At 40.0% G+C, this 20344-nt stretch overlaps 1 protein-coding gene across 6 annotated transcripts in view; it reads right to left on the reverse strand.

Annotated features, from left to right (window-relative positions):
- Positions 1–437: 437 nt before the first annotated feature.
- iqsec2a (IQ motif and Sec7 domain ArfGEF 2a) overlaps positions 438–20344 on the reverse strand; it is a 79945-nt gene continuing 60038 nt past the window's right edge. For 4 of the 6 annotated variants that reach the window (XM_079898041.1, XM_079898040.1, XM_079898042.1 and 1 more), the window contains 14 exons: positions 17814–18099; positions 16367–16567; positions 16059–16235; positions 12125–13182; positions 10909–11070; positions 10623–10745; positions 10366–10532; positions 10144–10283; positions 9851–9976; positions 6450–6549; positions 5547–5708; positions 5166–5357; positions 3447–3496; positions 438–2546 (listed from right to left, as the gene is read on the reverse strand). In XM_079898041.1, the coding sequence (XP_079754167.1) occupies positions 1344–2546; positions 3447–3496; positions 5166–5357; positions 5547–5708; positions 6450–6549; positions 9851–9976; positions 10144–10283; positions 10366–10532; positions 10623–10745; positions 10909–11070; positions 12125–13182; positions 16059–16235; positions 16367–16567; positions 17814–18099 (4147 nt within the window). In that variant the 3' untranslated portion in view covers positions 438–1343. Of the gene's footprint in view, positions 2547–3446; positions 3497–5165; positions 5358–5546; positions 5709–6449; positions 6550–9850; positions 9977–10143; positions 10284–10365; positions 10533–10622; positions 10746–10908; positions 11071–12124; positions 13183–16058; positions 16236–16366; positions 16568–17813; positions 18100–19393; positions 20210–20344 lie in introns of those variants that run through there. The other 2 variants (XM_079898043.1, XM_079898045.1) reach the window with 2 other exon arrangements.

Here is a 20344-nt window from a genome sequence, read left to right on the forward strand (position 1 = left end):
CTTAATTCATTTCAAAATTTCAATGACACTCTCTACGATCATCCTGCTCCTCCAACAGGTCATCCAGAGAAAATATCCAGGTGTATCACAATGTAACCACTTTTACCGAACCGCCAATGACAAACCTTTGCAGTAGGCACTAAGGTTATGTAATGAATTGCCAAATATCAATGTTTCATTGGTCAGGTGAGATTGTTTAAATAAAAAAAATGAAAATAATAGTGAAATGTCAATGCTAAAAAGGGAAGGAGAGATGCTGAGGTAACAGGTGGCAGGAAATAAATGCAGTGCTGATTTTTCTATTCATCCATGTCTCGATTATTGGTCGTTATTAGTTATGACTCTTTTGTGTATGTTACATTTAGGTTTGTTATGCTAGGTTAGACTTAATTGTCTTATATAATAGAAAAAAGAAATATCTACCAAACAATTTAAATCTCTTTCTACACATTCTGTTTAATAAATGAAAGGCGCAAATGACATAATGACTTCACTGAGGTCTTCAAAAAGGTTTTTTACTGTTATGGCTGACTTATTGCAAACCTGATGCCCAGCCTCTTCAAGACAAAAACAAAAAGCAAAAAAAAAACAGTTTCAAATAGTTCCAAAATAGTGATACATTTTTTTACCATGTAGATTTAAGTGAAGTTTTCCCAGCAATTCCCACCCCGTCCCTTCACTCACAAGTCAAGATAAAAATGTAAAAGAATCAAAATATAGTGTTTGGCATCCCTCTAAGTGCATGCTGGCCCTTTTTACACGCTGAGGAATACGATTGACGATTTTGAGGAATGTATCGAGCAAACATTTTCTTACTGACCCTGAAATGATTGTCATCTGAGACACATGAAAACTGAAAAGACTACAAATGAAAAAAAAAGTTCAGTTTCTTTAATATTTTGCACTCATCTGTCTGGTTATGCATCCATGTTGAGTGTTTGAAGAGTTCACCATCATCGTCTTCTTACACTGAATCTTAAATTCATTAGTCTGATTTAAGTTGGCACCCCCTTTCCCCCTGTAACCTTTTCCTTTGGCAGCAATGCAGGTCAGATTCAACTCAAACTCTTACAAACACTTCATCTGCTTCACCATTGTCTCCATTAGGCTCCTCAGATCTTCAGTCGGAGATTTTATGCTGTCACACAGCCTTTGTTTTGTATGGCGGCGGACAGCAAGAGGCTTTTCAGGCTAGCAATGAGCATGTAGCCAGCCAGGTTTCCCACTCTACACGTGAGGGAAGCGGATGTGGAAGTAACAGAGACTGAGTATGGTATGCTTCCTCTTGCCTGGGCTCCGACTTCTCCGCGTTGAGACTCTGTGCCCTCTGCCGTGGCTCACCCTCACACCACCGTGCTGATGCGGTTGATAGGTTTGGATTTGGAGCTGCCGACCGTGCTGCTGTTGCTGGCTCCGCCTCCGCCTCCGCCCCCTGGGCCGCCTGACAGCACCCCCATGGGTCCCGGGAGCTGCGGAGCTAGTGGGGAGAGCGGGGTAAGAGGGGTGAGAGGGGTATGTGGTGACGGAGGTGGTAATGGGGAATGTGGTGGAGGAGGCGGAATGGAGGAAAGAGGCGGGTACTGTGGTATGTAGTGGGCGGGGCCCTGGGGTATGTGCCGGGCGGTGATGGCGGATGGTGCCTGAGGGGGCGGCGAGAAAACGAAATGAGTTTGATGGGCGGAGTGATGCAGTAAGGGGTGAGGGCTGTGGGCGTGGACGGGATGGCTGTGGGTATGAGAGTGAACGTGGGAGTGGGCGTGAGGGTGGGGCTGAGAGTGAGACAGAGTAAGAGGAAGCTTGCCGGTAGGACCGGGCACCCGTACGTGGCGTATGGTATTGGGGTGCACGTGGTAGAAGTTGAAAGGGGCGATGGGTGAATGGGGCGAATGCGGGGACAGAGGCGGTGGAGTGCATGCCATATTGCCATAACGGCCTTGCTGCATAGCATGATGGGATAGTTGCTGCTGGAGCTGGGCGTGTGAAGGAGCGGGCGGCCCTCGTCGTGGGAGGGACCCGCGTTGTAGGGTGTGATGGATGGGTGGGTGGCCAGGGGTGGCGACCTGCACGTGATACCGATGATGATGATGGTAGGGGGGCGGAGGCTGCCCAAAGTTGTTGTGACAGTACTGAGCATGCAGCGCTTGGATCTTGGAAGGCCCACCGGGGTCTGACTGGCTGAGGGCGGAGGGGGACGGAGGCGGCGGTCCTCCTGTAGTAGGAGGTGGCACGGGGGCCGGGTAATGTGGCCCGGGGGGAATAAGGGGAGCAGGGGGTTTGGCGCGCTTGCTCCCAAACAGGGAGCCCAGGAAGGAACCGGAATTGCTCCCTCCAGAACTGCTCCCCGGACCCCCACCTCGATCGTTGATGCCAGGGACCCCCCCTATATTGCCTATGGCATTGTGAAGCTGCCCCGGCCCACCCCCCACCCCTACTCCGGGGCTCAGGATGGGGCGGTGAGGCCGGTAGTCTTCCAGCCCGTAGCAGCTGGGAACAGCGCCCCCCATGGGCAAACGCTGATGCGGCTGAGGACTGTTAATGATGGATCCCTATAGTGTGCAAAAAAACACAAAGCCAGACAGTCATTGCACTGAAAATCTGAGAGGATGGACAGTGTTGCTACTAACGAGTGACAGACATGCCCCAGTTACTTCGTCAAATAAATAATGCATGTTTTTTTTTCATGGATACACTGATATTAAAATTCTGGCCAATACGGATAAGCAATAATGATTTATGTATAGCAGATAACCAATAAATACCAGATATTAAAATGCTATAAACAAAAAAACAAAAAACATCAAAACAAGTTCATTTTAGTGTCATAATGTACACTAGGGTTTTCACGGTACCAAAATTACAGTAGTCGGTGGTACCAATACCATTACTATTTGTAATGTTGCTTGAGACTGAGCACGCATCTCCTGGACAGCAGAAAACCAAAAAGCCTTTCAGCATTAAATATAAACAGCCTCAAACATCTAGCAAAAGTTAGAAATGTCAGTGTCACATTAAACAAATCACAATGCAGTCAGATGTTTGTGATGATCGACTATACAGTATATATAACAAACTAAAGCTTCCTTATTAGAGCGCCACACTCATTTTACTCAGTCAAAACATGTATCTGAACCTTAAAACAGAAGCAATCCTCAAACACTGATTGAGGCGTTATTTTACCAGAGCAATGCATTAGTTAGTAGTATTTAGTAGCAAATGCACCAGGCATAACCTATTAGACATGCTGCATGCAAAGCAAACACAGATTACTGTTTTTACACAATACGGAATAAAACATGCTTCACTTCACCAAACAAAAATCACAAATTCATGCAAAGCCGTTTTTGTTAAATACAGTACAGAGGACTCATGCACTTGAGGAAGCTGAAAACACAAGATCATTCCATTTCAACGTGATTACGAGCAGTTAGTAGATCTGTCAGACTTACTTCAATGGTACTATCCAAAGAGCCAACACTGTTTCTACGGCCTCGCTTTCCTGCACCCAACCAAGCACAGCAAGGTCAGGGTCAACGGCCATGGAGAAAACATTGTCCAAAACCTCATACTGGGTGTTTGACCCTGGATGATCTGTTTACAACGAACTATGTGTTCAAATTGTCTACACAAACGTCTACTGACAAAACTAAACTTCACGGCACTCAACTCGACATTAGCTGTGTTCAGAAACCATATAAAAGAGTAGTACATCATATGACCACATTACATTCATGTTTAATTCTGCGAATTAATACTCGACAAAATGAAATGGCTATTTTGTATTTGCGTAAATATGTCTTAACTCTTGGCAACCTGATTAAACATTGAGAAAAGAAAGAGATTTAAAAAATGTTGGTAGCTATTACATCATGGAAATAGGTGGCCAAAGTCAAGATGTTTGAATTGTGCATTGTGTGATACAGTATTAAGGCCGTGACACGACAAGCCGACATCAAAGAACTAGTGCCGACAAAAGCCGACCGTGTTGTTGCCTCACGTTGGCTGCGTCTGGGCCAAAAAGCTGCGCTTGAACATCACACCAAAAGGACTACAGGCGACTGCCAACTAGCATGTGTGTTCTGCACCTGCTTGTAAGGCAATAACTGTCTATATCAGCAGGTATCAAAAGTCTTTATTTGTCATTCAAAAAGGGAAACCGAGACTAGAACTGCAGATATACAAACCGTAAACAAACCAGCACTTGCTTACCATTTTGAATATCAATCATGCTGATCCCTTTCTCAATTCCAGGCGGCTCATGCGGTTATGAAAATATTTGCGTATTGGAATGCTCAGGTAAGATTATATAAAATTAGAACAGTTCTTTGCTTGCTTTCATCACTTTCACTTTTATTCTTGCGCACTGGGGCCAGATTTACTAATTCTTAAGAATAACATTTTTCTTAAATGCCAATTTCTTATTTTCTAACTTAAGAAAAAAGCTAAGAATTTTCTATTCCCAAAAACGTTTTTTATAATCTTCTTATTATTTTTATTAACATTGTTCTTAAGATCAAATTTAAAAGAAGTATTCACATTCCCGAAAAGAATGTTCTTAAAAATCATCGTAAATAACTTAAAGTTAGGATAACCTCAAAACAACATAACATGATCTCTCTCACCGACGTCTCAGATGCAACATGCTGAATCGGGCGAACTGCTGCAGACATGTGGAACACACCGCAAAAACTAGCCTGACAGACGCTCACCGACGGCCCGTTATGGCCGACTGTCGGCTTGGTGTCACGGCCCTTACACAGAGTCTGCTCCGATGTACACTGTACATTTGAACAAATGTAGAACCTATGCATTCAATGACATTCTAGTGCACATACTAACCACTGCAAATTGCAGTTTGACATTCAAAATACAGCCACTGAATTAAAAAAAAAAGTATGCAAAGACATTATGTGCCATTAGAGGGCACTGTCTGTCAATCTGTACTTTAATACTGAAGTTCAGCACTCCACAGCTGTTACAGTATGGCATTCATGATCAAACAGTGGTGGATTTATAAATATTTCCCCCATATAAATATTTTTGTATTTTTTTAAACTCTACAATCCACAGAAATCTGGGGAGCATAATTAAATGTGCTAATATGCCTTGCATTTTTTGAGAGACTAGTTCAAATAGAGGGGAGTTTGTTGTGTGAATGTGTGTTGTACCTGTCTCAGAGAGGTCTCTCAGTGAGGAGCTAAGTGCGGTTCGTTTAAGCCCCTCCCCTGCTGCGTACGTGTCATCCAGACTGGGCCTTCCCAGAGTGCCGTTCACAGCCTCAGTCTTCATTCCGCCAACCCCGCCCACATCTCCACTCATGAGCCCTGGACGCATTACACCTTTCTGCTTCTCTAACTCAGCTACGGAGAATAGATATAAGGGGTTGATGCTAGCAAAACTGACAATAACCATAATGAACATTAACCATAATGAATAATTTATCAGCCACACAGCAAATTTCTGAAATTTCAGTTTGCATACAGGAAAATAACCTCATGCTTTGGATCTGTCAAGTGTGAACGAACAGATCCTATAAAAAGACTTCTTACATTCTACACGGTATTTCTCCATATCCTGAACCTCAGCGATGCTCTCACGCAGGTCGCTGGTGAAGCGTGTTCGGTCTTGCTGGCTCGGCGCATTGAACACGATCAAAACCTTACGCTCACTGCCGGGCATTGCTGATGTCAGTCTGATACCGTGAGGATAGTCTGAGAGAGAGGGATAGAGATAGAGGGTAAATGCAGTCAATTAAAGAGAGAACCAGATAAAGAGGCATGTGCTGTGCCTCATGTAATTAGTTACAGATCTCTCATTTTGACAAAAGTCCACAGATACACACAAGAACTGTTCTAAAATTAAACCCAGAAAAGTTTGAAACCCAGTTCCCTAACACATTTAACAATATTTTTTATAACCTTGGTTTTGTTTTCTAGTTAAAATATCTAAGGACCTTAAAACAAAATAAATGTACTGTGTGTACTATCAAAATTATATGCAAATTGTTTTCTTACCCTATTAGTTTTTCTTTAAGCAAAGACAAGTTTATGTTTAAAACAATAAAAAACAACTGACCAATGAGGTTAGAAAAATAAATTTTATTCAAAATAGAGTGTCTGAATCACAAGACATTTTACTTTAAGCTAATTTATCTTCTTTTAAGGATGTTTAGATATTTTGTTAGTGGAAAACAAGTGCAAAACCAATAGTGATTAAGATAAATAGAGAACAGACGTTCTCAGAAATCAACAGAATAGCTCCAATCGAGGTGATGGCATGAGGATGAAACCAAAACACCATCTACATGAAAGCAAGGAAAGGGTAATGAGAGAGCACCGAGCTGAGATGGAGTGGATGAGAGCAGAGTGTGTAAACGAGCTGGAATGGAGTGATAGTATAAATAAAGAAGGAGGGACAGATGGTGAGACAGATGGAGGGATGAATATACTTACAGGAGTTCTGGAACATATGAACCTGCATCTCCACCAAGGGAAAGGACTGTCTGAAACTGTACGTCACAGACGTCTTCTTCTTCTGAAAAATCTTCGTTACCTGCAGCAGGGAAAATTGGGATGTAGTTATGATCATTATACACATACATACTCTAACAGAAAAATGCTTGGACACACTTGACTGAATATACTGAAGCATGCGAAATTGTGTCATAAACGTAATTTACATCACGCAGTTAGATGATCTTAGAAGTCGGGAGTTTATCACAATGAGCATCTAGAATGGCGCAAGCACCTGTAACCCTGTTAGGCGGAAATTTATATTCTAAACAGATTTCACTTCTCTGTTTGCGAACAGATCATTTTAAGCTGCTAAACTCCAGGAAAGTTTTCAGTCCAATGATCCAGTAAGGGAATTTAAACAACCAGTCCAAAACAGCGCGAATGTAAATAAAACCAGGCTGATTACATCAGAGGTGGCAGAGAGAATAGAGACTCACATTGCGTTGTTAGTGAATCATTCATTCCAGAGTATTTCACTTTAAAACAAGAGCTCAGTCATATTCTGAGATTGTTTCTGAAGAGTGCGAGACCTCACAAATCGAGTGAAATACAGACTGAGCAGAATATCAAAACATCCCACCGCTGTATGGCAAGATGAAACTACGTTTCTCGGCTGGATAAAGCAAACCAGCGTCTTGCTAGTAAAATTTTGATGGATGAAGATTGCAATCAAGGTAAAGATGATTGGGGTGACATACAGGAGTCATAGAGCAAGCATGTGTGAGTCTGTTATAATGATGTGAAAACAAACCGTGTATGTGCGCTCTCTATGGACTGATCGCACATTGTATTTATGCTCAGACACATTTCAAAACATTCACGTTGTTTCCACATAAATTCAGGATAATGTTTTGATTTGTCATGTGTATGTTGCTGTGTTTAGTCATTCTGAATGGACACTGTAGTAAGTATATGCAGTCAGGTCAAGGGGGTTGGTTTAGTTTAGTTTTTTTGGCATCTCCATGTGGTCCTGTTCGGTATGGCAACTTGACTTGTCTAAAATGTAAACAAGCTCTTTGCTGTTGCACTGTACACATACATACTATACTGTGAATTCAGGGAAGTTTTTTTTTTTCTGTAATGTTTTTTATATATATAAATGGTGTGCATACATTTATGAATTATAAAATGTCTAGGAGTCTTTAGGAGTCTCCAAGTGTCCTTTTTTGAAAAGACACCTAAATTTACCTATAAAAAAAAAAAGCAGAAAATACAGTTTTGTGAGAATCACCCTTAAATCTGATTACTTAAATCTGAATCTGTTTACTTTGCTGGATATAGCAAATGTTTTTTTGTTTGTTTTTAGTTTAACGCCATGCCAGCTACCCAGGCTATATTCATGGCGAGAAAGAGATTAAAAAGGAACGATTAAAATAGGATTTTAAATTTTATCTTAGATAAAAATTCAAAAACTAGATCTGGTCTAACTTCATTAAAAATCTTTTCATACGAGTCAACTGAAAAATAAAGAATTTTAACAGAGTTCAATCTATCACAATCCATCAAAATATGCATCAGTGATAATGGATTCTGGCACAAGGGACACCCGTTAACAGAAACATATGAGTTAGTCTAGAGGGCCCTATTCGGCAGCGTGTGCAGGTAATATGATCCCAGCGATTGATATAGCAAATGATGACAAAATGAATGTGTTAAGAAGATAAATGGTGTATGCTTTCATGATAAGTGTGTGATTAATCGTGAATACAAATTTTAATCTAGTGACAGCCTTTTATATATATATATATATATATATATATATATATATATATATATATATATAAAAGGCTGTCACTAGATTAAAATTTGTTTTATATATATATATATATATCTTTATATATATATATATATATAATTACATACACATTCAGTCTGAATAGCTGGAATACTTTTTGGGTCACTGTATTATTTTCATATTTCTATTTGTGCCATTTAATAGTTTTGATGACTTTTAATAAAATGATAAATAAAGAACAAGAGGGTGTCCTTACTAGTACAAATTATATCTTCAATAATAAGTATTTATTATTATTGCTATTGGTAGTAGCAATAGTTGTAATAATAATAATAATAATATGCATTTTTCATAGTATTTATATATAAAGAATATATTATTTTTTGACATTTTTAAGCTCACCAAGGACCAGAAATTGCTTGATTGTAACAAATGAATTGTGTGTGTGTGTGTGTGTATATACAGTACTGTGCAAAAGTGTTAGGTATGTTAATACCCCCCCCCCCCCCCCCCCAAAAAAAATGGTCAGTTATTTATATATTTTGCTGTAGTGTGTCAGTAGGAAATATCAGTTTACATTTCCAAACATTCTTTTTGACATTAATTGTAATAATCCAGTGAGATTTCTGTATGCACAAGGAGTCTGACAACAGCCGGTATGATCTGATCTCACCATCATCGAGTCCGTCTGTGATTACATGAAGAAACAGAAAAAACTGAGACAGACTAAATCCAGAAGAACTGTGGGAACGTCTCCAAGATGCTTGAAGAAACCTTCCAGCAAAGCTACCTGAAAAACTATGCCCAAGTGTACCTGGACAAAATCCGTTTTAAACGCAAAGGGTCGTTACACCATATATTGATTTGAAATAGTTAATAGAAGTTAAATCATAAATAAATTCAATTTGTGAATTTATTTTTGAAAGCATTCTCACTTTACAGCATTTTAACACAAGTGCCAGTACTTTTCACAGTACTGTATATTTGCAGGAAGGTTTCTTCAAGCATCTTGGAGACGTTCCCGCAGTTCTTCTGAATTTAGTTTGTCTCAGTTTTTTCTGTTTCTTCATGTAATCACAGACGGACTCGATGATGGTGAGATCAGATCATCCTGGCTGTTGTCAGATTCCTTGTGCATACAGAAATCTCACTGGATTATTACAATTAATGGCAAAAAGAATGTTTGGAAATGTAAACTGATATTTCCTACTGACACACTGCAGCAAAAAATATAAATAACTGACTTAAAACCATTTTTTTGGGGGGGGGGGGGGGGGGGGGTATTAACATACCTAAGACTTTTGCACAGTACTGTATATATATATATATATATATATATATATATATATATATATACATACTTTTTTTTTTTAAATATGAGTATATAGTTATAAGCCTGAAACATACTGTATGTTCTTACTGATTTAAAAAATAAATAAAAACAGTATACATAAGGTATATATAACAGCCTATACATCCTGTATACATTTTTCAATGCAAATATTGTACTAATAAGTGCACGTCTTATCTAAACCAAAGGGAGTATTTTTCCTCTACATCTTCTTACAGTAATTAGACCAATATGTGCTGCTTGAAGACTTACCACTAGCAGGTCATTAAAGAGGAAGACCTCCCGCTGGTGAACTCCACTCCGCTGTGGTCGATTGGGATCAGGGACTTCATACAGCTGACAACAGCACACTAGCCTGCGATGTGGCAGAGAAAGCACCTGCACACACATACACGCAGCATATCAAAATACAACTTGGATTGTCACACGCTAAATGACACAAACAAACTGAAGATCAAATTTCCTTTTAACTACAAGTTGAACAACAATATGGGGTTTCTAACACAAGTATGACATGCATGAGTGAATCACATGGTTTGACTCACAGGTTTCTTGCCCACGATGACTCTCTCTACAGCCTGCACTTGAGACACATGGTCATCATTTGTCCTGAGTTCCCATTTCTGAATGCGCTGGTAGATGCCCACTAACAAATCCCTGGGAATGTCCTGTCCATTATCCACTCCTGTCAATGAAAAAGAGAGGGAAAACGAATGAGAAAAAGGACATGAAAGACATTCTAGACCCAATGGAAAGGGGTGGATCACCTCTAAGGTTCTTGATAAAATCCTCCAGCTTCATCTTCCTCTCAGCTTTGACGTTGGGGCTGTACATGTCTGTGTTGAGGAGGATGATGGCAAATGCCAGGATGAAGATAGTGTCTGGGTTCTGAAACTGGCGGACAAGTGCAGGGTTGCACACGCAGTATCTCTGACTGCAAGAAAGAAAGAAGGTGATACTTATGCGGAAACTACAAAATGCAGAGAAAAGAGCACAGGGTGTGATGAGAGTCACATGAGGCTACCTGAAGGCCTCTACCAGTCTCTCCACCTTCTGGGCTTCCCCCTGAACCTTAATCTGAGCCTGAAACTTCCTCAGGGCGTCATCCAGATCCATACCCGAGAAGTCCATCTCATCCAACACACAGCTGAGAAAGAAAAACAGAACGATTGCTGAATTCATCTGCCAACATGTATTTGTTGATTTTTTTTAGCCAGTGTCTGGTTTCTGTTTTTGCCTCCAGGCTGGTGTGAACAGCATATGGATGCTACAGTCTGGGTCTGGAAGACAGGAAAAACATCATTACTTACTCCAACACATCCTTGTTGAACTGCTTTTGTCGATTTCCCAGAAACTCCCCGATCATCTGTCTACTTAGGCCTTTTCTCTCCAGGATGAAGCGGGCAATGCCCACAGGTGTGTCTGAGACAAAACCCCTCTCTATCAAATACTGGATCCCCTTCTCTGGTTTCCTGGAAGACAGAGAGAAAGACAGGGAGAGTGAGGATTAAACAGATAGGACAGGATTTGTTTCAGTAAATCTGTGATAAACTGAATAAAGACAAAAAAAGAGCATATTGACAACAACATGAGGGTAGACAGAAGTATAGACACTTTAAACAGAAATTAAATCTGACTTCTTGCATCCGGATTTAGGTTCCCACGTTTTGCATTTGATCATGGGGTCTTTAATTTATTTCCGTCAACTGATCCTAAAATTAATTTGATTGCATGCGGTTTCATTTCCTCATCAGAATTAGTTTTCTAAAGGAACCTGCTAAAAGTTCCCCCGGTGCTAAAAGATTCATAACACATCAGTCTTGATCCATAAAATGTTAGTTACTTTTTATTATCAATTCTCTATGATTTATAATTAACTATGATTTATAAGGAAAAGTTAAAATAACACTGTACTGTCATACATCGTCTATTATTTTAACACAGGTATTAAGTGAGAAAAAGGTTCCGTTCACACTGGGCTTGTCATCTCCTCAATATTAGGATGTAAAAATGAAATATGACAGGCGTGATAAACCATATGGAGGAGAAATCTGTAGATCTGTCCCTGAAATGTTTTTAACATTAAGATCTTAAGGTTACTGTTTATATGAAAAAATGGCAACATATTGGTTACCATTTCTTTTTTTCACTATTTTAAATCAACTTTTTTTTGCATGTCCATATTTGCGACATCATAATGCACTTTTTAAAGAACAAATATTATATGTAGTTACTCAAGTAATCTGATCTAATTGTAATTGTTAATGAAACAAAATAAAACAACAAGAATGCTCAATTGTGGGAAACTGAACATTCTAAATAATTGTAGTTCATTTAAAAATAATTATTCAATAAAAACATGCATGTGTATAGAATGAGAATTTTAAATTAAAAAGGGGACATTTTGTTTAAATAGATTTAGACTGCAGGACACTATTTAAATTTTCAAATTAAAATTTCAACTGAAACCGCACAATGTCAGTCCTATCACTGATCTTGTAACAGATTTTGGTGAACATCTCTTACTTGTTGAAGAGGTTGAGACCGATGCGGTATTGCCTTCTCTGTACCACGTCGTTGTTGAAGGCAGGTGAGTCCCAGCTATGCCTGCTCTCTCTCTGATAGGTCTGTTTTCCTAGAGGAGGCAACGGTTCCCTCAGACTGTCCCTAGACGAAGAGCCTGAGCTGCAGTTGATGGTCTCGTTGGAGTTGGTGGTGGAGTTCAGGGAGTCGTTGTCCCCATCCGAGTGCTCCAGGCCAGTAGGGGGCAGGGGCGCGGAGGATGAGGAAGAAAGAGGTGTGAGTGGAGGTTGGGTGGGTGAGGGAGACGTGGGGTCTGGGTAGGGGTGATGGATGTGTGGCAAAGGGTGGTGGTGCAGTGGATGGTGAAGATGTGGGTGGTGATGCTGGTGCATCATAGCGTGGTGCGGTAAGTGTGTAGGCAGAGGGGATGGGATGGGGCGACCCTGTGGTCGTGTTTGGCCCTGTGCTGCGCAGGGATTGGGTGTGCGAGGTGCAGGGTTGTGTTTGAGAGTCCCTTGGGGTGATCCGCCCGTCGTAGGCTCCTGCTCGTAAAGCAGCTGTCTGCTGAGGGAGCCTCGATCTGAACGGTCGCTCATGTCAACGGAGCTGTCGCTAGGCGGCTCTATGGTGAGAACAGGAAGGTGTGAACCACGCAAGCGGAAATCTCTGCATTCGGTGCACGGCGTGCTCCGCCGACTGTTATTGCTCCCGCCACCCTCTGTATCCCGGCTGTCTTCGCGGCCTCCAACCCCACTGCTGATGCCCCAGTACTCGGTGTCTGTGCTAGAGGGAACCCGCTCAATAGATAGCGGAGAACACGGCATGCCGTCGTCCATATAAAGTGTGACATCGCTGTACGAGGTGGCTGTGCTGTCCTCGTGCATGACCCCTAGACGCTCTTGCTCCCCCAAGACCCCCCTACGTGAGGTAGGTTTGTTGCTCCACACACACTCTCCGAAATCCTCGCTCTCGTCGCCGCCTCCCCCACCACCATCCTGAGAATCACCTCGACCTGACTGACACGTCAGAGTGTCGTCCATAGAGTTAGCCAGAGAGGTCACCTGAGAGAAAGCACACATACATTTACCCTACTGTTCAAACATTTGGGGTCTTTTTTGGAGTATTTTTGAAAGAACTTTTGGGGATTTTAAAAGAAGTCACTTATGCTCACTTAGGCAACGTTTATTTGATCAAAAATACATTAAAAACATAAATATTGTGAATTACAGTGCGTGCGTAATTGACCCATCGCTAAGCCACGCCCGAAAACCGCCACAGGCCAACAACATGCCAAAGCGTTGTGCGTATGGATTGTGCAAATCTGATACCCGGTATCCTAAAAGTTTGGACGGGGGGGGGGGTGGAATTTTTCCCCTTCCCGAAACCTAAAACCCAAGGGGAGAAATGACGGGCGTGGATCAAGCAGTGTGGCAGGCCCTATTCACAACTAAATGTTGACAGGATTAACAAAAACACCTACGTTTGCTCCACGACGTGTGAGCAGTAGCCTGGCGCGCTAAAAATATAAGCGGGAGAATGTTATCATTGTGATAACAAGTGATCAGGCTAATGTCTTGTGTTCATTCCACAAGATTTATGGATAAGCTGTTTGATTTATAATTATTAGATTATTTTCAAATTTCACTTACCCTGCTGTGCATGAACATAGATGTTCCTCAATTTGTGTGTTTCCCATTTGAATGGTCAGCGTATGAGGCGGTTGCTGCTTGCGCTGGGACCTATAGGCTTTAGCTTCAATTTTGATGAAATCATTCTCTAATCGGTTGCATATTATGTCGTGGATATATTCCTCGAATGCATACTGCAGTCCCTTTTGTCTTGCTCTCTCAGATATTTCACCTGTTAGCCAAAAATTACTAATTATCTCCTTGGGAATGTCTGACACCAGTGCATACATACTGTAATAGACGTGCCAGGCGTGAAAGCTTGTCAGGCGTAGCAACAGTAACTAAGGAGGGCGGGGCTTAGCGAAGGGTCAATTATTAGACAAGTTGATATTTTTATCATATTTTTTTCAAGCACATTTTACCAATTGAAAACCACATAAATCTTAATGACAATTAAGATTTGTATATAATTATTAATTGGCAATATGTAATTGTTGATGAGGGCTTGAAGTGAATAACGCCTTATATTAAGATGTGCATAATTATTAGGCTTTTTTTCCCTACAGGTAAAATGGGCCAAAAAAGAGAGAGATTTAACACACACTGAAAAATCAATTTATGAAATGCCCATGAGAAGGATGCAACGCTTTAGAAATTTTAAAAATTAATGTGTGGCCATTTGACAGCAAATTGCTCATTGGGTCAGCAGGGTCACAAAAACAGGTGGAGAAGAAAAGAAGCATGTTAATGAATTTCTGGTGGTTTCACACTTAATTCTTCGCCTTAATTCTTAGTTTACAGTGCCATCATTTTCGAGAAAAGCAAACTACCTGGATTACTCAGAAGTAAAAGGAGTCAGCTTCTCAGAGACTTTGTTAAGGCAAGGAATCCTGAAACATGACTCCCACTTAATAAAATTCAAAAGCTGAAATGTCATGAAAAGATTTTTAAAAAAAGTTTTATGGACAGATAGGTTGAGAGTGACTCTTGAGGTACCAGAACCAGGTGAAGTCGGACAACAGCAAGGTGGCAAGAGAGCCATGGTGTGAGCCGCTACTAACAATGAGCAAGACAGATCTTTCAGGGTAGGAGATGGACTTAAAATGAACTCACAGTCTTCATGTATTTCACAACACTTCAGTTTATGTTTTTTATTAAGTTGGGGTCATGTTTCAGGATTCTTTAGAAAAGTATTTGAGAACCTGACACCTTGTACTTCTGAAGACTCCAAGTAGGTTGGCAGTTCTGGAAAATGGCACTGGAGACTAAAGGGTTCCTGATGGCTTCACACCTAATTATTCACCTTAATTCTTAAAGTCTTTTGCAGTTAGTATCTTTCCTTCTCAACCTGTTTTTTGTGACCCTGCTGCCTGCCATCCTTCTCACGTCCATTTAATAATTTTTGACTTTTCATTGTGAGTTAAATCTCTTTTTTGGCCAATTTTACCTGTAAAAGAAAACCTGTTTAATAATTATGCAATTATGAATATAAGGCATCTTTCACTTCCAGCCCTGGTTAACAATTATATATCACATATAAAAAAATGAATAGTAGGTAATAAGATTGATATGGCTTGGAATTGGTAAAATGTGATTGGAAAACACTATGATCAGAATATTGACTTGCCTAATAATTATGTAGGCACTGTATTTCATTTTTAAAAATAAATAAAACTGTTTTCTATTTTAATACATTTTAAAATGTAAAGCATTTAAATGACTATAGTTTTCAGTGTTTTATTTTTAAGTATCTTAACAAAATAGTATAGAATATTACTATTTATCAGTTATTGTCCATAACATAAAAGTCATTGTCATAATCTCAGTGTCAACCAGAATTTTTAATATCAGTGCATTTCTGATATTTTGCCTAATTCAACCAGTAGCCATTTTTCCACATTTAAGTCGTTTCATATTAGTGCATAAAATCTGAAATAAAGCCCGGAAAAAGGATTCTTTCTTTCTCTCCATTAATAAACATCTTTGATTCAGGCTACAGGGAGATTGTCTCTGCAATTAGCCACTTTGAAAGAAGTGTCTGTTAATTGACAAGTAACCAAATGTTCTCTTAGTCTAATTCTGTGGATTGCTTTGAAAAATTATAATTTTGCCTGATTTGTTGATAAGTCCTCATTTGTCTCATAGGCAACATGTAAAACTAATTTATACCAAATCTAATGTAGCCTAAATCTATTCTTCCTATACTATTCCAACTTTGTATGTGACCTGCACTAAAATTAATTTAAATTAATTTAAATCTAACATAACTTTTAAGGGCCCATTTTCTGACTATTTCACTCATCTGTCACCTGTTTGTTGAAGGCGTCATCTGCATGCGAGTATTCCTCTCTGTCTGAAGGACAGTGTCCGGGTGAGTCAGTCTCCTGCTGTGTGTCTGTGGTTCCTGCCTGGCCAGCTGTTCCTGGAGTTGAAGTGTGATGGCTGGTATATCGACCTTGTTGCTGCTGGGGCGTTTGGGGCTGAACCTGAGCAATAATTAATATAAAAAAATTGGAATTAAAATGATGTAAATATCACATAAAACAGAATCAATATCTGACAGTCAAGCTGAATTTTCCACTTTGTACAGGCTTTAACCATTATACTGTTATATTGCCTGTGGCTGTCGCTCGTCAAACGAGTACTGCGAACGCATGTTTGATAGGATGATGCGGCGAGTCATTCGGCTTTCTGAGGCGGAACTGCGCAGCCGTTGAAAGTTCTTGTTCATGCGATACTGCCGGAATGCTGTCTGAATCGTGCGAGCCGCTCGCCTGCTCAGGAAGTAACCGCCATACTTCCTCTCCAGCATCTCCACCTGATAAAAAGGAAAACAGAGAGCATGAAAAGGGAATGGAATTGAAGACAGAAAGATGTGGTGCATTGTTCTTCAAACCTAGTAATGTACTGTGCTTCTACATGCTTTACCAATCAAACCTGAAACACAAAGAATCTGGATAATGACTCAATTTAACAGCAATATTGTTCAAAAATGAATAAAAGAAAAATTATATTTCTGTACATAGCAGTTGAGTGTTTATGTGATATTTTCAGATGTCTCAGTCACTCCTCCATGAGTGGATAATTCCACAATGCAGAAATCCTTGGTAGAAATATGAAAACATTACAGCACGGTCTGGATCATAACTGCAATCCCATCTTTCATTATGTGAGATAATGGAGGTTTGGCTTCACATTAGCATGACTGGAGGACATTATGTGCATTCAAGGCATGACTGTAGGTTAAAGCTTGTAATATGGCCTCCATGCACATTAAAACACAAACACGTTGCGATAAGTAGATTTTCCTATGGGCTGTTTGTGCCGCTGAGAGTTCTGACAAACATTAAGCAAGCACAAATTAAGCAAAGTTAACAGTGTTTGACAAGCTGAAGATTTCCTTCCATTAATGGTATTAAAACATGGTAATACTGTTTTTTTAGTGATGGCACGATTTCTTTAAATTAGATGTGTAAACACCACTGTACATAAATATGATATACTGTACATTCAATTCCACCGTTATTACTGTATGAGAGCACTACGGTATGACCATCTGATATAATCCTGTACTATGTAATATTTGAACAAAACTGCTTTTTTTTGGTTATACCATCCTGAAATTGTTGACATTTTGCATGAAAAGAAATGAAAATGATTTATAGTTTTGAAATTTAAAACATGCCCATCATAGAAGATATGCATTTAAGTCTTCGTATGTATGATTTTCATTTTAATGTATTTTTGATTTAATTAATGCATTGACAAAAAATAAATAAAATACCAACAACATTGACCCATTTCCCATTCCCAAGATTTACAATTTTTTAAAAGAGTGATTTATAGTCAGTAAAATAATTTAGAGCAAACCATGCCTAGAAATACACACACACACACACACACACACACACACATATATATATATTTCTTATATATACATACATTTAACCATGGTACTGCCCCACCACATTAAAAGGTGGTCCAGTGTAAATACACAATGGCAGGTCAAAATGGATTATATGCATTAGGATTATATGCGTTTCTTGAGGCACACACATCCACACCTTCTTGTCCTGCAGGTCCGTGGAGAGCTCATAGCTGTCAGAGAGCGCTTTGCAGCGCTTGCTCTCTTCTTCCTCTTGCTTGCGGAGTGCCAGGCTGGCGGGTTGGTGGCGGGTCCGTTGCGCCCAGGCCAGGCTCGCTGGACTTGAAGGGGCCACAGGAGGCCCCTGAGGGCCGGGAATGTTTCGAATGTTCCCGTAGCGGTCCGAGTTGCCCAGGTATGGGCCCTGACTGCAGGTGCTGTCGGTAAAGCTAGTTGTGTCCGGACACTGAGGATCTCCCTCCACACTGAGAGGAAAAAAGAGAGAGCGATGGAGAATGAGCTCTAGGTCAACAACTGCCAGAAATGGTCTCATTTGATGACAAGTTGAGACTAAAACAAGTCTGTAATCTTGGCACTGAAACTGATCAGTGTAGACAAACATATTAGCACACTAACCAACATTAGCATTTCAAATGCCCATATGCAGCCCAGCCAGGACTCAGCCATCTGCCCAGAATACAGGAGAACGAGAGAGGAACAAGAGAAGATGGAGGGAGTGTGAAAGAGGAACAGAGAGAGGGCATAATGCATAGAGAAACAGGCAGAGAGAAACGAGAGAGAGAGAGAGAGAAAAAGAGAGAGAGAGAAAAAGAGAGAGAGAGAGAGAGAGAGAGAGAGAGAGAGAGAGAGAGAGAGAGAGAGAGAGAGAGAGAGAGAGAGAGAGAGAGAGAGAGAGAGAGAGATGGAAGGGAAAAACAGTAGCATGTGTGGCATACTGTCAACGAGAGAAGCCAAGTCAGGCATCAAAAATGATAAGAACTGAGTCATCCGATGATGACTCGGAGAGAAAAAGAGCAAGCGAGAAAGAGAGAAGCACGAAAAAGAATGAAAAGGAGTATAAAAGGAGAGTCGGAAGCAGGTGTACTGTACTGTGATGACTCACTTCCTGTTGTCAGCATTTTATCTGTACATCTTTTTATTCTGTATTCTTTAGTCACCTTTTTTTACTGCCATAACCAGCTTAACCTATTCTCAACAAATATACAGATTAAACCAGTTTGACCAATACATATATATATATATACTTTGCAACTTAATCGTTTAACAAAAATTACAACAGTAATATTTTATTATTATTATGAAAGCATGTTTTTTTTTTTTTGTTTTTTTTTTTTACTGCAGTCTAATGTTTTAATTTTAATTTTTGTAGCCAAAAAGCACAAATAAAATAATTAAAAATTTGTTATGGATATTATTTACAATTGTTACTGTTATATTCACTATTCAACTTCTAGTTTATTATTATCAAAACAACTTTGCAATTTGAATAACAATACAAACTACTACTACTAATTATTATTATGCTGCATATTACATTTTTATTGTTGTAGTCTAATGATCATTAAGTATTGTGCCAAAAATCACAAATAAACTATAAATTAAAAATTCATTATAGATATTGGTTATCAGACACTTAAAAACAATGTGTTTTAGTCATTATATTAAGCATTATCAGTAAATTTAAGCTATTCTCACAAATCTTGACATAAAACATTTAAATGTTCATCATTCTGTGTTTTCCCCCAGTTGTTTACTCACATGTAGGCGTGGGCCCTGTGCGGGAGTTTAGTCTTTCGATGGAAGCGCATGGCTAAGGAGGAGAACACACACTCACACATGATGTCTGCAGCGTTGTGATAGGGAGCGTGTGTTTGTGTAAGAGCTGCTCTAGGATCAGCTGAATCTTGCTGGAGGGTTTCCTGATGACCGCATCGACGATCTGTCAATTACTGCAGAGCCGATGCAGTTTACGAGCAGTACAGTAGCAACGCACACACATACAGTCCTCTCTCTTTGTGTGTAGCAAATCTCTTCACACCAGGGGGTTGGTAATGAACAACACGGCAACAGCTGAGTTTTGCCAGCAACAGAAAAGCTTCAAAACAATCGTCTCAACAGCAATCAACTGACATATTATACCGCTACACACTGTAACATTCAATGTATGATTATTATACAGGCTACAGTTTCACAATATACCGTTCCACCAAAAGGCAGCATAGTACAACTTCCATTTCTTTCTTTCAATCACACACATGGCAATAAATGTCCTTCAGACTTTCTCTCCTGTCTAGGACGTGTATGGTGATGTGTGTCCAGGAATAGTGCCGAGTAGTCCAGCCGTGCAATCCTGCGGTGATCAGCATGAGTGACTTTAGATATGTGCATGTACTGTATGTGTATGTGTGTGTTTGCTCATGACGGATATGCAGCTGTGGTAGGATCCCGGTCACATGGTGCATGAGTGTGTGGGCAAATCGTGCTGTCCCCCACCTCCTGTGGCAAGTCACACAAAGGCACACTTGCAAACACGTCACAGCAGTCCTGGGTCAGCTCACTACCAAACAAACATTATTCATTCCTGTTACAATAAATATATTGTAGTACTGTTCAAAATGTTAAAGATTTTTTGTGTTTTTGAATGACGTCTCATCAAGTAAGAAAGGAGTGCTCACTAAGGCTATATTTATTTATAACCCCCCCCCCCAT

Source organism: Squalius cephalus, assembly GCF_949319135.1.
Source record: "Squalius cephalus genome assembly, chromosome: 16".
NCBI lineage: Eukaryota > Metazoa > Chordata > Actinopteri > Cypriniformes > Leuciscidae > Squalius > Squalius cephalus.